The sequence below is a fragment of the Erinaceus europaeus genome, chromosome 1 (assembly GCF_950295315.1).
Source record: "Erinaceus europaeus chromosome 1, mEriEur2.1, whole genome shotgun sequence".
Taxonomy (NCBI): domain Eukaryota; kingdom Metazoa; phylum Chordata; class Mammalia; order Eulipotyphla; family Erinaceidae; genus Erinaceus; species Erinaceus europaeus.
The window spans coordinates 158154556-158171448 of record NC_080162.1 but is presented as its reverse complement, the minus strand read 5'-3'; the positions used below and the strand labels follow the sequence as shown (position 1 = coordinate 158171448).

The window sequence follows — 16893 nt, the reverse complement described above, 5'->3', positions numbered from 1 at the left end:
GGCTCTGCAGTGATATCTTCAGCCTAAATTTGTACCCCAACTTACATTGGGAGCCTCCTCTTGAGAGGTCAGCTCTGGAGAAGTATGGGAGGTGGGTCCAAGCAGGCAAGCCTCTTCAGGCTTAAGGGGAAGAGAAACTGTGAGGATATAGGTAAAAGCACACCTGTTTCTGCAAGGCACCTGGCTGCTAAGGTCTCTGTTGACTTAGTGGAACATTTTCCTCAAGTGACATATACTGGCAGTAACCGGGAACTGTATATGAGAAGCCCCAAGTAAGTGCTTCAGTTTGGTAAACGTCCTTTCCCCTCCCAGGAAGAGGGCTCTGGTAGCAGACAGTGCAGAATCAGCAATCTAGGTCCCTTCCTCTATCAGAGCTGCTCTTCTCTGTGTGATGCCTCTGGGTACAAAGCGGCTGTTGCAATGTTGCCATCATTGCAGTCAGACAGAAGGAGAAAGACATGCCACCTCCACCCACTGTAGACTTGGGTTGCCATTCTCAGGAAAGTGGGGGAGGGGATAGAGAAGCTGGGGTGAACCTGACATGGGGGCCAGAGCTCTAAGCTTTCCAACCAGGGGATGAGCTGGTGAGGACCTAGGGGTCCTTTAAGCCTTGCCACACCAGTGGCCAGCACCCTGGCCCAGAGCTAGCATCAGGCACTTCTTCTCACCCAGCCCCACCCCCACAAAACACCCCATCCCCTCAGGAGTTCACAGACACCTGCAGGCAGGGGAGCCTCATCACCCAGTCCCCTACACCCCCCAGGCTAAGGGACTTTGAGGACAGCCCCCTCTACAGAGCAGTGGCCACCTTCTGCCTCTCTTGCCTCCTCTGTGAGCCCCCTCCCCCCCGAACTCCAGCCTGCCCTTCACTCCTATGCCGTGTAGCCCCCCTGCACCTCCCCAGTCATATCCCTGGAATGCACCACTCATCAGGGCACAATGTGACTCACAGTGATGTGGGTGGAGAAATGGGGATAGGCTCTCTGTGTTAGAGAAGCAAGGTTTCAGAGACCCACCTGCCCGCCACCCCCATGAACCTCTGAGACTGGGGTCCAAGGCCCACATGACGACACCCCTTCAAGGACAGCAGCAGGGAGAGAAGACAGATGCCAATGGGGAAACAGAGGACATGCAATTGGGCTAGAAGTCTAGCATCTTTTTTTTATTATTATCTTTATTTATTGGATAGAGACAGCCAGAAATCAAGAGGGAAGGAGGTGAGAGAGAGAGAGAGAGAGAGAGACCTGCAGCCTTGCTTCACCACTCATAAAGCTTTCCCCAGGCAAGTGGGGACCAGGGGTTTGAACCCAGGTCCTTGCACATTGTAATACATGCACTCAACCAGGTGCACCACCACCCGGCCCCTGCCTAGCATCTTTTTTTAAAGCATATACTTGTTGGCGAACCCGATTTCTTAACAGACCTCTGAGTTATAATACCTGTTATTTCTCTGCCAAAATTTTTTTTCTTAATCACTAACAGCTACGCATTATTATACCAGACATGTCAGGAATTCTTTGCTTTCTCTGCAGTTCTGTCTGCAGCCCCCAGGGGTGTTTTGGCCATATCAGGGTAAATACAGATAGTGGCAATCATTGTGTTGGTTAGGTTGTGATCGGCAGATGCAATATTATTTGATATGGATTGGGAGAGGCATACGGGAAAGTGGGCCCTATCCATCCAAGCGTTCCAGGACTGGGGGAAGTAGAGGCTCTATAGTGGAGATGTGAGGTTCCTGCTGTCTTAGGGTTCAAAAAGACAATCGATAGTTAATGTTATCATCACATTATTTGGTAATTGGGTTAACTTTGAAAAGTCCTTTTGTTATGATTGCCACCTCAACATGCTTCATTTCAGACTGTGTCCAGAGACTTCCCGTGTGGAATGACAATCCTTCAGCTTCATTACTCGGGTGAGACCTTTCCTTTCATAGTATACTCTAATTTCATCTCAGGTGGTTCACTTTCTAACAAAGTCCCAAAACCTAGATATTCACCAGTTTCTGTGAGAGAGAGCATATGTTCACATGTATCTGTAAACTACTACAAAATATATGCCTGAAAGCAGAAGTGCACTAGAGTTTGCAGTGAGTACCCCCCTAACATTTCCTCTCCACTATTCCAAGCTTTGGGTCCATGATTGCTCAACAATTTGTTTGGCTTCGTATGTTAACTCTCTTTTCAGTCACCAGGTTCCAGGTGTCATCAGGATGCCGGCCAGGCTTCCCTAGACTGAAGACCCCACCAATGTGTCCTGGAGCTCTGCTTCCCCAGAGACACACTTTACTAGGGAAAGAGAGAGGCAGACTGGGAGTATGGACCGACCAGTCAATGCCCATGTTCAGTGGGGAAGCAATTACAGAAGCCAGACCTTCTACCTTCTGCAACCCACAATGACCCTGGGTCCATGCTACCAGAGGGATAGAGAATGGGAAAGCTATCAGGGGAGGGGGTGGGAGATGGAGATTGGGTAGTGGGAATTGTATGGAATTGTACCCCTCCTACCCTATGGTTTTGTTAATTAATCCTTTCTTAAATAAAAAAAAATACAGATAGTGGTCAACAGACCTTCAGGCTAACATGAAGCCTGTCTTATCGGATATCTCTGAATTTTGCCTACATTCTCAGGATAAGGTCAGGATCTGCAGAGTAAACAGAGTCTGACATAATCACTAGAATTGCAGATAACAAGTCTGCTATAGGAAAGAGATCATTCAGTGATGCCTACCCTCAAGATGTTTATATTTATGTTTATGTGCACATAACCCATAAGATGTCCATATCTGACATGCACACATACATAGTGTATAGAGGGACAGTGAGCCCATGTGAAAGATTAAAGATGCAGGAGGCAGAGACAGGCAGAAGATTAGGAGACACACATGCAGGAAACATCTCGCCAGAACCTTATGGTGCCTGCATAGGAAACACTCAATAAAACCTCTTTTCTCTCACTGCTGGTGGTGTGATGAAGTTTATTTCTCAACACTAAGGCGCAAATGAAACTCAGCTCCCTGGTATCCAGAGAACCCCAGAAAGAGAGGGTGTTGGTTTTTTAATTTATATTTTATTTTATTTATGATTTTACTTTATTTTTTTTCATTTCTTTATTGGGGGATTAATGTTTTACATTCGACAGTAAATACAATAGTTTATACATGCGTAACATTTCCCAGTTTTCCACATAACAATACAACCCCCACTAGGTCCTCTGTCACCCTTTTTGGACCTGTACTCTCACCCCCCACCCACGCTTTATTTCATTTTTTAATAAGAGAGCTACAAAGAGGAAGATACAGAGAGAGAGACCAGAGCACTGTTCAGCTCTGGCTTATAGTGGTGCTGGGAATTGAACCTGGGAACTCAAAGCCTCAGGTATTAAAGTCTTTTGCATAACCATTATGCTCCTCCCTAGCCTGCACCTAGCATCTTTACAACAGGCTGAGTGTATCCCCCACAGCTAGTGGGGCAGGGCAGAAGGGACAGAGGGACCAGAGCTGTGGGCCAGGGTGCAAGGCAGGGGTGAGGAAGAGTGGTGTCTTCAGGATCCCAGGAACCAGAGGCCAAACAGGAGACTGGACACAAAGGCCATAGTCACAGCCAGAAGGCTACCCTGGGGAGCCCCTGCTCCACTGCCACTGTCCCCCCCAACCTTGCCACCCTGAGGATCTGCTCCTCTACCCCGGGATCCCCCTGACTCAACACCCTGGGAACTTTCTGCTCCCCTACTCCAGGGTCTCCCAGAATCGCCACTCAGGGAAACTCCTTGTCCTCTGTCTTGGGGACTCCCAACCTTGCTGTCCTGGAAGACTGCTCCCCTCTCCCCGGGCTTCCCAGCCTCACTGCCCGGTGGGTCCTGCCAGGGAGGGGTGTTGCAGAGGGTGGACTGGCAGCAGATGATAGTCATCAGGGTCCTCTCCACTGTCCTGGTGACCGGCTGGCAGGTGTCAGAACACCAGGCAGAGTAGGTAGTCAGGGGCCCTGACCCTGAGTGGGTGGGGGAAGGAGGAGAGTGTCAGGAGGGTGGACAGTGGGGCCCTCCCGGGCCTGCGTCCCCAGGCTCCCAGCTCACCTGTCTCACTGTGGGAGATGAGGGCTTTGCAGAAGGCTTGCCGGGAGCTGCAGTTCTGCTGCAGACTGCAGCCCTCCTGGCGGTGCAAAGACTGGCACGAGTAACACTGCAGCAGTGCTAAGGGGTGCAGGCGGGGAGGGTGTTATAGGGGCTCAGACCCCAGGCACTGCCAGCTCCCTGGGGGCCCCCCCTCCACCTCCGAAGGGTCTCAATGCTCCATTACCCACCCCCAACGCATGCGCACTGAACCCTCTACAACTTAATCCTTAACTAGGGTTTGGGGTAGGAGAGCAGATAAGGTTCTAGGTGCTGCTGGTGCGTGGATGTTCACTTTGGGCTATACACAAGGGGGTGCTGGGGTACCCAGGCAGAGAATCATAAGGACAGACCAAGCAGGTTGGATGCTGGCAGTGCCCCTGGCTTTGTCCTTGTCCCCAAACACAGAGAGCAAAGGTGACCCCCCAGTCACTCAGGGGGGCTTGCTTGGGTGAGGGTGAAGAGGGCCTGTTCTAAGTCCTGTTGAAACTCCTTCCCTAACAGAACCCAAGGGAGCCCTCCCACTGGGGGCCTTGCCACTATTGCCTGACCCCCAAGACATTCTGAGCTGCAACCAGCACCTGCCCCCAGACTACTCCCCTCCCTGGGATCCTAGCCCCCCTGCCTGCCCGGCACCAACAGTGACAGCTGGGCAATGATATCTGTGACAGCTAGGTCCTCACCCTGTAATGAGGGTGTGTCCTGAGTGGTGGGGTGCCCAGCCCCCTGTGGGAGAAAGCTTGCAGGTCCTGTGGTCTGCGTACCTCTGCTGCTGGCAGCCTCTTCCTCCTCACTTTCGTCATCATCATCATAGCCTTCCAGCCCAGGGTCCACATCATCCTCATCCTCTGTCAAGTCCAGCACTTGCTCTCTCCTTAGGCGGTGGAGCTCCACTATGTGCAGGGGAACTGCCTCAAATCTCAGCCTCCCCCACTCTCCATCCTCGCCCCCTGCCCAAGCCTCACCCATTCCTGCCAGTCTTTCCACCTTTCTAGCCTCCTTCCCCCCCTTCACCCTTCCTTCTCTTCTAGTTTCCATCCTCTTCTCCATGTCCCCTCCATTCCAGCCACCCTCTTCATTTATTATCTAGCTTCCCTCCTTGCTTCCATTCTCTCCTCTTCTAACCTTCTTCCCCTAACCTCCTTCTAACCCCTCCCTCCCCTCCACCCTCACTTCCCTTCTATTCTCCCCATCCCCTGCTCCCTTCTTTCCTTCCTCCCTGCCATTCCCCCCTGCTTCCCTACCTGGTTCTGCTCTGTCCCCTTGTGACCTAACCATGCCCACTTACCATCCTGTGACCTGCACTGTCCTCACAACATTAACTTTTGTGGGGCTCACCCCAACCCCAGGAAGCAACTGTCCAGCATAGGTGGGGGTGGGGCCGAGGGGAGCTGAAGAGCTTTGGGGACCCATAGTAGCTCAGAGCAGCCCCACCACCAGCTGGCCTCAGACCTCAGCCTCCAAGTTCCTGTCTGACCCACAGACTGGGGGGGCAGAGGGGGACATAGTCTGGACCAGACCCTACCCTTGTTACCTGGGAGTCCCAACAGCAGCAGGACTAGCAGGACCACCGTGAGCACCTTCATCCTGCCGGGGTCCATGCTGTGACTGCTCTAGCTCTGCAGGAAGTGGGACACAGGGCATGGCCAGGGGCTTCCTGCAGGCCCCCCCAGCTTCAGCTCAAACAATGGACTTCTCCTGCTCCAAGGCTCCAGGCATGGGGCAGGGCTGCCCCCCCCCCCAGGCTTCAGGGAACGGAGGAGAAGAGAAAGTCAGCATGGGGGTGACCATCACCTGTGCTGCCCCCCAGAAGGAGTGGGGAGCTACTTATATTCCTCTTACCCAGGCAGCCCCCTCCCCACAGTGTCTGCCTCCCACACACCCCTCCCCCAGTCCTATCACCCTCCAGATAACCCTGCCCATGTGACCCCTCGCTTGCACAGATGTCACCTCCTTGGTGGCCTTCCAACCCTCAAGCCCTATGCATGCCTTTGACTCTTAACCTTGGGGTTCCCTGGTTGGGGAGGGGCTCTCTCTTTAGGGGGTGCAGAGGGGAGTAGGTTGCTGAAGAGCAGCAACCTCTTTCATTTTTAAAAAATATTTATTTATTTACTTTTTTAATCTTTATTTATTTATTTGTTGGATAGAGACAGCCAAAAATCGAGAGGGAAAAGGATAATAGAGAAGACAGAGAGACACCTGCAGCTCTGCTTCAACACTCCCAAAACTTTCTTTTTTTTTATTTTATTTATTTATTCCCTTTTGTTGCCCTTGTTTTATTGTTGTAGTTGTCGTTGCTGGATAGGACAGAGAGAAATGGAGAGAGGGAGGGGAAGACAGAGAGGGGGAGAGAAAGACAGACACCTGCAGACCTGCTTCACCGCTTGTGAAGCGACTCCCCTGCAGGTGGGGAGCCAGGGTTCGAACCGGGATCCTTATGCTGGTCCTTGTGCTTTGCGCCACCTGCGCTTAACCCGCTGCGCTACAGCCCGACTCCCACTCCCAAAACTTTCTCCATGGGAGTCAGGTGGTAGTGCAGCGGGTTAAGCGCACTTGGCACAAAGTGCAAGGACCGGTGTAAGGAGCCCGGTTCAAGCCCCTGGCTCCCCACCTGTAGGGGAATTGCTTCACAGGCAGTGAAGCAGGTCTACAGGTGTCTCTTTCTCTCCCCCTCTCTGTCTTCCCCTCCTCTTTCCATTTCTCTCTGTCCTATCTAACAACAACGACATCAATAACAACAATAATAACTACAACAATTAAAAAAAAAAAAGGGCAACAAAAGGGAAAAAAAATAAATATTTAAAAAAAACAAAACTTCTTCCATGCAGGTGGGGACCAGGGACTTGAACCCAGGTCCTTGCGCATTGCAACATGTGCGCTCAACCAGGTGTGCCACTGCCCAGCCCCCTAGCTCTCTCCCTGGGGACACTCCTTCCTTCTCAGTCCCTTCCCCAAAACTATAGACCATGGAGAGTGGGTGCTGAGAGTCAGGTGCCTGGAGTTAGAGAGAGTCTGCTTTTTGTGTGCACACTTCATACCTGGGCCACTGCTTTGATCCATCCAGCCTGCATCCCTAACTGCCAGTAGTAAACAAGTTGTTCTCTACTGACAGCCTGGAGCAGAGGATGAATGCTGGAAGTCTCTATTCCAAGCTCTGGGTCTTGGACCTGTTCCTACCCCCTGTCTCTCCCTCAGTGTCCTGAGAGGGTGTGATGGCCACCAAGAGCCAGAGTTGGCAACAGGCTCTTGAGAAAGTGCCCAGCACAGGTGATGGTCCCTTAAGGCCATTTTGGGAGACAATTCCCTCAAGTCCTTTCCCGCCCCCCCCCCCTGCCCCAACACTGCTTAGTTCTGGCTTATGGTGGTGCTGGGGGTTGAACCTAAGACCTCTCTCCCAGGTCCCTCCTGAAAGTCTGGACCTCCAAGAGTCACCTTCACCACCCCTGCCTGAACAACCCTGGCCTCCTGCAGTCTGCTCTCAACACTCCCTTAGCCTGTGTGCAGCTCCTCCCAGGAACAGACCTGTCTCTTTACTCCTCAGGCCCCTGCACAGCAACTCAGTGGGTCCCACCCTACTGCCCAGCAGTAAAAGTTCGCCAGGTCCTCAGAAACACAAAGGACAGAAAGCCCATCTGATCTCCTACTACGCACAGGCACACTGCCTGGCCTAAACTTATTTGTCGATTTTTAAGTTATTTTTTAAAATATTTTATTTATTGGGGCCTGGTGGTAGTGCACCTGGTTAAGCACACATAGTACAAAGTGCAAGGACCTGCTCAAGGATCTGGGTTCAAGATCCTGCTTCCCACCTGCATCAGGGAAGCTTCACAGAAAACAGTGAAACAGGTCTGCAGGTGTCTGTCTTTCTCTCTCCCTTTCCCTTTCCCTCTCTATCTTCCCCTCTCCCCTCACTTTCTCTATCCTGTCCAATAACAACAACAACAACAACAAAAAAATGATGTGCTGTACTTCTTGTGGGGAGGCCTCTTCTTGGGCACAGACTCCTGGCATACCCGCTCTGTTGCGCACCAGATGTGGGGGCCTAGAAGAATGTTCTGAGGCAGCAGGAGTGAGCCTACAGGACTGACTCGGTGTCCAGTGCTAGTGCCATGACAAGAGATGACCCAGGGACTTGTGTCTGATAACAATCTGTTTATTGAATAGCAAAACAGGGTTTATAAGGGGGTGTAGGAGGAAGCAAATGGTCCATACCATATTTGGTTTGGAAGAAAAGGGGCAAAGAGAGGTAAGGAGTTGGGAAAAGGTCAGAGCATGCCTAGTAAATGTTGAGCAAGGGGTTTGATTGATCAAAGGAATGAGAAAAATAGGGTTATCAATAACCAGCAGACAGAGAGGGGTCTTTAAGGCAGAGAGAAGATAGATCATGCAAGATTAAAAGGACCGGAGCGGGTGAAGGAATAAGGAGAATGCAGAGCAGAACAATGATATATGGGTCATATGTGATCAAAGAAGATGAACTTCTATTAACCTCTGAGTAAACAAACCAGCTAGTTTGGGAACAAGGAAATGGGCTGTGTACAGAGTCTTTGTGAGGCAGAGAGACTGACAGAGGGGACATTTCCTGGTGGTCGTTTTCCTCCATGCTCGATCTCAGGTAGAGAGAGGCTAACAGGAAGGTCATGCCATCCAGGCCCCCATCTCTCAGTAGGAGTTCCCACACCATGCTCAACCATATCCTCACAATTCACCTACAATAGTGGGAGATTGCCACCAGGAACAGTGGATACTTAGTGCAGGCACTGAGCCCCAGCAATAACCCTGGAGAGGTTTTATCTATCAACACCAGATAGAGAGAAAAATAACTGTGTCACATGGAATGCCAGGGATTAAACTTCCAAGTTGAGCACTCTATCTACTGTGTCATCTCCTGAACACTATTTATTGATCTGTTCCTTTTTTTTTTTTCTTTTTTCTTTTTGTAGACTCAGGGAGAGACAGAAACAAAGTAACCATAGTACAAAAGGCTTCCTTCAGTGCAGTGGGGCTCAAACTTGGATAACACACATGGCAAACCAACACACTATCTAAGTAAGCTATTTCACTAGCCCCTGACCAGAACTTATGAAAAACACCTGTGTGCCGTGATAGCCCCTTCTGGTTATGAATTAAATACATGTGACCTTTTTGGTCCTCAGTAAGCCCATGGTATGAAGCCTTACCCATCTCTGCCTCACTGATGGCTCAGCCTACCCTTTCATTCCTAGTCCCCTGACACCCCACCCAGCCCAACAGACTCCATCCTCTGCTCCCAGGAAAGACTCTGGGCTCTGGTCCAGCGCAGGCAGGTTATAAGACTGCCAGGCTGCAGGTGAGTGGATGCTGCTTGTCTGCCCTGCATCATATTTGGCCCCTCAGCATACAGGTGTGTGTGTGGGGGGGGGTGTTCCCACCCCTTCCCCACCCAGCCTCTTCAGAGAAACTCACCCATAGATGTCACCTTTGTGCCCTCAGATGTCCAGGCAGGGCCAGGAAAAGACAAGCATCTCAGACTCCTGGGGCAGACCCTGGAGCTGCATGCTACTGTAAAACCTCCATCCTGGGCCCTCTGCCCTGGGCATTGACTTTCCCCCAGCCTGCAACCCAGGTGGCCCAGCTTCTATCAGTAGGAGGGAACCAAGTCATGCCTGCCCTGCCTGCTTACCTGGCTGCCTACAGAGGGTGACCCTGTGGATGCCACACCTCTGGGACCCCTCCCCCTGGATCTGGCTACCTTGGCTGAGTGGGTCACACTGCCTTTCCTGGCAGAGACAGCTCTGAGCAGAGCCTGCAGTCAATGGGCCTGGCTTGTGGCCACACCCCCTCCTTCTCCTGACCCGCCCCACCCAGACCTCTTCCCCAACCTTTTCCATTCTGGCCCCTCCCACCCAAGCTGCCCTCCCTTAGCCTTACAATAGTGACCACTCCTACCCTGATCCCACCCACACAGGCCCATCCTCCCCACTTCCCTATGGTTCCTTGCAGAACTGTTGCTCACACCTTCAGATGCCAGGGTTTGCTCCCACTCCCAAGCCAAATTCTAAAATTCCCCAGCTTTAAAGACCAGGTCTCCATTTTGTTCCTGAGGTTCAAAGGTTAGGTGCTGGCCATGAGAGGAGCTCCATGCACCCGGAAAGTGTACAGACTATAACCCCCACTCCCACTCCAGGACCCTTCTCCCAGCCATCTCAACCCCTTGTGCAAGAACTTTTTCCTGTGAGCCACAGGGACCCTCTCCACATAGAGCAGAAGCGTTTGTGAAGAAGCTCACAGATAGGTTGGAGGAGACGCCAGATAATCCCTGCACCCACTCCCAGTGGCAGAGCTGATGCCAGCACCCTCACAGAGAGTCAGCGCCCATGAGCTATAGAGTCACTGGGAGTCCAGGCCAGGCAAACACTGGCTCTCGAGTCCCCTGCTCAGTCAAGAGTAATTTTTTACACACAACAGTATGGTGGGTCAAGTAGTGCTCCCCAAAGATCTTCATGGCCCCAGGAGATGACACAGTCACAGCAGGTGGAGTGCCTGGCTTGCAAGCATTAGGTTCCAAGTTCAAAACCTGGCATCTCATATGCCCAAATAATGTGCTGGCTTCCTCTCCCTACCCTCTTTCATGAATGAATAAATGAATCAATGAAAGAATCTTAAAAAAAAAAAATGCATGTGCTCAGGACAGAGGACCCATTTCTCAGAGCTGATGTCAAGGAGCACCATGACATTTTTTTTTTCTGACAGAGATAGAAATTGAGAGAATGAGGGATAGAGAAACAGAGAGAGACATCTATAGCACTGCTTCACCACTGTGAAGCTTTCCTCCTGCAGGAAAAGACATGGGCTTGAACCCAGTCTTTGCACATTGTAGATGTGTGCGCAGGTAGGAGCACCACCTCCTGGCCCCAGTGCGGGAACCAAAAAAATGTAGATCTCAGGTAGGCCCAAGAACTCCAGCTAAAGCCTCTGTCTCATCCTTATCGGAGAGCTCCACTTTGCTGACAGGGTCCTTCTCAGATCCCAAAGGAAGTAATTATTACTTCCATTTCCCTCTATGCTTCTCCCTCCCTCTGTCTTCCCTTCAGACTCTCTGGAGGCACAGCTATGAATATAAACACCCTCACTCCCTCAGTAATGATGGGACCTACACTACTAGCTACCCGTGCATATTACTAACAATTGAAATTTGAGTCTGCAAGACAGCTTACCTGGGAGGACACCTGCTCTAGTTATTATTTGCTTACTTATTTATATTTTCTTTAGCTAAAGACAGAAATTGAGAGTGGAGTGGGAGAGAGAGCTGTAGTACTGCTCCACCTCTTATAAAACTCCCCCCACCCCCACCCCCACAGGTGGGGGATCAGGGACTTGAACCCAGGCCCTTGCACCACAGTAATGTGTATGCTTTACCAGCCCCAAGGGTCCACCGCCATCCAGCCCCAAGGGCACCTGCAGAGGGAGAAGCTTCACTAGTGGTGAAGCAATGCTGCAGGTGTCCTTCTTTCTCTTTCTCTCTAGTGCCCCTTGCCCCCACCCCATTTCTTTGTCTTATCAAATAAAAATAAGTAATATTTTCCACAAGGATTATTTCTGGGGCTCAGTGATAGCACCACAAATCCACCACTCCTAGTGACCATTTTTTCTATCCTTTTCTTTCTATTTTTTTAATTTGACAGGACAGAGATAAATTGAAAGGGGAGGAGATAGATAGGGAGAAAGACACCTGCAGACTTGCTTCACTGCTTGTGAAGCTTCTCCCCTACAGGTGTGTGTGTGGGGGGTGCTCAAACCTGGGTCCTTGCACTTGGTGATATGTACACTTAACTGGGTATGCCGCCACCTGACCCCAATAAATAATTTGTTAAAGTAGTATTGTTCACTGCCTAGTCCCTCTACTTTTTTTTTTTTTTTTAATCAGACAACTTCTCAGCTCTGGCTTATGGTGGTGCTGAACCTGGGACCTCAGAGTCTCAGGCATGAAAGCCTTTTTGCATAACCATTATGCTATCTCCCCAGCCCAGTCTATTTCAGTTTAAAAAGAGTGATACTATAGCTTTAGGAAATGGTAGGGCTGACAGATTGTTAAATATGCAACTCAGAATAAGACCCATCCCCCGTCTATCCTTCTCTACTCAGTTTTTAAACCTGCCTTTGTCCTTGGCTAATGTTACTATCAGTCAAATGTCCCACCATCTGAAAAAGACAAATGGATGCAAGCAGGTGCCAGACAATGATCAGATGAATTATATATTGAGCCTAATTGGCTCCCTGCAGCGCCCTTCTCTGAACTTTTTGGCTTGCTCTTATCTCCCATCAGATGAAACATATGCACAGAAAGCAGATAGTCAAGGGGCTGAGATCATTGGCTTTTCCCTGGCATGCACAAAAAAAAATTCTGGCCAGATTATTTCACAACAGACCACTTGTACATCTCATCAGATCCTCAGAAGAAATAATCTACTCCAAGAAGTTCTCTAAAGCTGCTTTTTGCAGCCCTCCAAATGGACTTTATAGATTTGCCACTGCTTTATAGATTTGCTTGACTGCTTTCTGTATGTTCAGTGGCTGGAATCAGTGCTGTCCAGCCGGACATGCCAAATGTGCCTACAGAGGCAATAAAGAATCAAATAACTGTTGTGTGCTCTATTCTCAAATCATGGTGGGAAATGGATAGATTCTGTCAGAGGAAAAAAGGGGATGCTCCTATGTAAAGAATAAGCTAAGGGAGGTGATTATAATTGTTGTACAAATGTACTTTTATGCCTGAGGTTCCAAAGTCCCAGGTTCAATACATAGCACCACCATAAACCAGAGCCAAACAGTGTTCTGGTATCTCTCTCTCTCATTATTACTCTGTCTTTATCACTAAAACTAAATTAACTGAAAATAAACAGCATGGTTCAAGAGGTAGCACAATGGATAAAGCATTGGACTGTCAAGCATGAGTTTCCAAGTTTGATCTCTGGCAGGTAATGTACCAGAGTGATGCTCTGGTTTTCTACCTCTCTCTCTCTCCACAATAAATTAATAATTTTTTTAAAAATAAAACAAATAAATACACATTAAATAAAAAATTTTAAAAACTAAGGATGTACTGGATAAAGCTAAAGATGCCAATAATGATAGCTGATACTTAAGGATTAAAGATGTCACATGGGAATTTGTAGTGAACATGTAGCCCTAGTAACTATAGTAACCATAGTGTGCCTGCATAGTGTGATAAAGACAGAGACATATGTATACATAAGATAAGACATCAACCTGAACCTGATTGGCCAATGGAGATGCAACTTTGAAACCAGAGCAAGCAAAGTATAAGTAAAGGCTCAGAAACCAGCTGGATGAAGCGCCTTTACCGTTACTGACCAGGATAATGCCGGTGCTGCTAAAAACTTAAACCCCCCTGGCTAGGCTAAGAAACTACTTCCCCAGCATCCAGAGACCCTCACTCCTCTGTTCACACCAGCAGACGAAGGACCTCCAGTCCGGCAGCACAGCAGATGGTGACCATATCGTGAGCCTTACCAGCGAACAGCTACTAGTAAGGAGAGGTATCAGGTTGACTGTGTGTTGTGTGAATTGTGTGACCTTTCTCTGGCATCTAAAAATAAGTAAAAATCATTGCTTAACCCCAACACGCTCTCCGAGTAAGTCCTTGCTCTAATTCCTTGCTCGTGACAGAATTATTAGGAGATATAGAAAAAGATGTAGAATATTAGAATGAGAAAGATCATGCACAGAGATTGACAGACAGTGAAGTAGTGTATAGAAATAAATGGCAACTGCTTGTCCCAGACTCCTTTAAGCCACCCATAAATCCTAAATTCCTCCTGGTGTCTGTAAAAGCCCTGGCAGACTTTGACCTTTATGACCTCTCCCATCTCAGTCCTTATATGTGTATAAAAGGGAAATCTTCTTTTTATTTTGGTTTTTTTTTATTTTATTAGTGACTTAATATTGATTTACAAAACTATAAAATGACAGGGATATAAGTCTACACCATTCCAGCACCAAAGTCCTGTGTCCCCATTCCCTCCATTGGAAACTTCAGTAGTCCTCCCAAGGTCACAGATACGGGTTGACTATTATTTTTATAACTATATATCTATATTTATACATATTTGCCCTTTTTTCCTGTGGTCCTGCCTTCTCTTCTTTTCTTTCTTTTTTTTTAATTTATAAAATGGAAATATTGACAAGGCTATAGAATAAAAGGGTACCAATGCCCACCCCCAGAGCTCCATATCCAATCCTCTCCCTTGATAGCTTCCCTGGTATTCATCCCTCTGGGAGTATGGACCCAGGATCATTGTGGGGTGCAGAAGGTGGGAAGTCTGTTTCTGTCCAGCCCTGTGACAAGTGGCAGGGCCTCACAAACCCTGCCCAGGGGCTGGGAAGTTGCCCTGGGTGAGGGGCTGCTGAAGCTCAGTTTCAGCTCCTGCTTCTGATCACAACCCACTTTGACCTCCCAACTATGCCAACAGGGTTCTCAGACCTACTGTTTCATTTCCCCTACAGCCCATACTTCCTGATCCCCAGCCTGGCACACTGACCCTCCCTGTAGGGCCCCTGAACACAGCAAGATTGGGAGGCTTGGGTAAGAGACTTGGGGTGGGGGGAGGGGAAACTGACCTTTCTCCCAGAAACTCTGAGTTCCCAGGACAGCCTGACCATAGAGGGCCCGGACCCCCGCGACCCCCAGAAACTGGGTATGGCCCAGTGAAGCTTAGTGATGTGGGAGGATGTAAGACTGGGGCAAAGGTAGCCCACAGAGGGGCCAGAGCAGCAAGCGAATCAACGCAGGAGATGGTGCTGGAGGCAGACAGGGGACACACTGGCAGAGGTGGGCAGGATGAGGCATCCAAAGGCAAGAAGCATTGACAGTTCTGGAACATTCCAGTTGGGCAGCCCTTAAAGTTCTGATCTCTTGTTGTGGGCAGGGGCTGAGTATTTCCCCCTAGAGAGCACTTTGTCCAGATGCTCATACTAGGAGACATTCCTTTTCTGTCCTTTTTCTTAAGTTTTCAGGTGTGTGCGTGTGTGTGATAAATGATATCATATTTAAGGGCATGAACCAGAGCACCACTCTGGCATACAGAGTGTCAGCACTCAAACTCACTTGTTGCGAGTTCAGAATTTTGTTGCTGCACTAACTCCCTTGCCAGTCACTTTTTTTTTTTTAGATTGGGAAATTTTTTAATTTTTTTATTTATTCTTCTCATAACTTCAGTATCACTTTTTTTTTTAAAGCAAATATTGATCTACAGGATCGTTGTTGTCACAAGGGTCCATTTCCACATTTGCCCAGCATAGGTGTCAGTACATCTCACCCTCCAAACCCCTCACCTTATTCTGCCATAAGAGCTTAGATTCCCAACATCCCTCAGTGCTCCTCTGTTTCCCCTTCTGAGTCCCTAAATCTGCTGATAGGTCACAGTCCATCAAGTCTTCACCTTGTATTGCTCTTTGTTTTGTTTATTAGGGCCCATCTGTGAGTGAGATCATCTGGTATTCATCCTTCTCCTGACTTATTCTGATCGACATGATTCCCTCCAGTCCCACCCATGTTGTAGCAATGGATCTCCCCCTCCCTTTAATAAGGCTATTTCAAGAGAAGTTTTTACATTTTTATTTCTTTATTATTTATTATTTGAGAAGGGAAGGGGAGATGGGGGGAAGAGATAGACACCTACAGCCCAGCTTCACCACTCATGAAGCTTTTCCCCTGCAGGTAGGGACCAGGGGCTTGAACCTGGGTCTTTATTCACTGTAATGTGTGCACTTAGCCAGGTGCACCACTGCCTGGCCCCTAAAGAGAAGTTATAAGTGTAAAAATAAAATTAAGAGGAAATTTTAAAATAAGATTGAACACAGAGAGCTCCCACATACCCAGTGCCCCACTACACACAACCTCCACACTATCCATACTCTCACTAGTGGACATCATGGTCCCAGTCCATAGTGGATGTTAGGGTGACAGTGGGTGTGACCATATATGTACAGTAGAATGCATCACGCAGAGCAGTCCTACTTCCTTAGAATCCCCAGTATTAGATCCACTGACTCCTCCTTCCTTCTCCCAATCATCTATCATAGAAGGAAAAAATGGCTGCTGGGAGCAGTAGATTCATAGTGCCAGCATCAAGCCCCAGTGATAAACCTTGTGGCAATAAAAAAAAAAAAAGTAACTGTTGAATAATTTTCCAAAGTGTTTGTACCATTTTCCATTTCTAGTGGAATCTATAAAGGCCCATATCCTTCAAATATAGCCAAACACTTGGGCAAAGCCATTCTTTCATTCATTTATTTTTAGCCATTCTAATGAATGTGTAGTGGTATTTCATTGTGGTTATCACTTCCATCTCATTGAGAACTAAAGCCCTTTTAAAAACTGTGGTGCTTGATTTTCCATGATTGAATCTTCACAGTTCTTTATGTCTCTTCTTTATAAAATATAGGGTTTGCAAGTGTTTCTTCACAGTCTGTGGCTTGTCAGCAGACATATTGCTAGGGCTTCATGTCTGCACAATTCCACTACTCTGGTAGAATCTTTTTTATTTTTAGATAAAAGGTTAAACTACACACACATACACAGAGAGAGAGACAGAGACAAAGAAGTGGAGAGACAGAGAGATGAAAGACACCACAACACTGCTCCATCATTACTGAAGCTTCCTGTGCAGGTACTCCCATGTGGTGGCCAGATGTTTGAACCCAGGCCAGGAATTTGAATCCATTGTGTGTTCTACTGGGCAAGTCATCTCCCAGCTTATTTTTTCATTCTGATAACTGTGTCAT

At 48.5% G+C, this 16893-nt stretch overlaps 1 protein-coding gene across 3 annotated transcripts; it reads right to left on the bottom strand.

Moving 5' to 3' along the window:
- Positions 1-3050: 3050 nt before the first annotated feature.
- Positions 3051-5822, bottom strand: GPIHBP1 (glycosylphosphatidylinositol anchored high density lipoprotein binding protein 1). 3 transcript variants are annotated; one of them, XM_060198886.1, is made up of 5 exons: positions 5642-5822; positions 4872-5015; positions 4072-4188; positions 3843-3986; positions 3051-3574 (listed from the first exon to the last, which is right to left on the bottom strand). In XM_060198886.1, the coding sequence occupies exons 1-5, from the start codon at positions 5706-5708 to the stop codon at positions 3411-3413; spliced, it is 636 nt and encodes a 211-aa protein (XP_060054869.1). In that variant the 5' UTR covers positions 5709-5822; the 3' UTR covers positions 3051-3410. The 3 variants fall into 3 exon arrangements, with proteins under 3 accessions (XP_060054869.1, XP_060054868.1, XP_007535094.2); XM_060198885.1 differs by having other exon boundaries at positions 3404-3986; positions 5642-5814; XM_007535032.2 differs by having other exon boundaries at positions 3404-3986; positions 4872-5000; positions 5642-5799.
- Between the last annotated feature and the right edge of the window lie 11071 nt (positions 5823-16893).

Bases quoted from the DNA above. Each gene is read 5' to 3' on its own strand.
- GPIHBP1 (XM_060198885.1), bottom strand. From the start codon at position 5,708: ATGGACCCCGGCAGGATGAAGGTGCTCACGGTGGTCCTGCTAGTCCTG. The intron at 5,016-5,641 runs GTAACAAGGGTA...GATTTGAGGCAG, and splicing joins GCTGCTGTTGGGACTCCCAG to TTCCCCTGCACATAGTGGAG. The intron at 4,189-4,871 runs GTACGCAGACCA...TGCACCCCTTAG, and splicing joins AGAGGCTGCCAGCAGCAGAG to CACTGCTGCAGTGTTACTCG.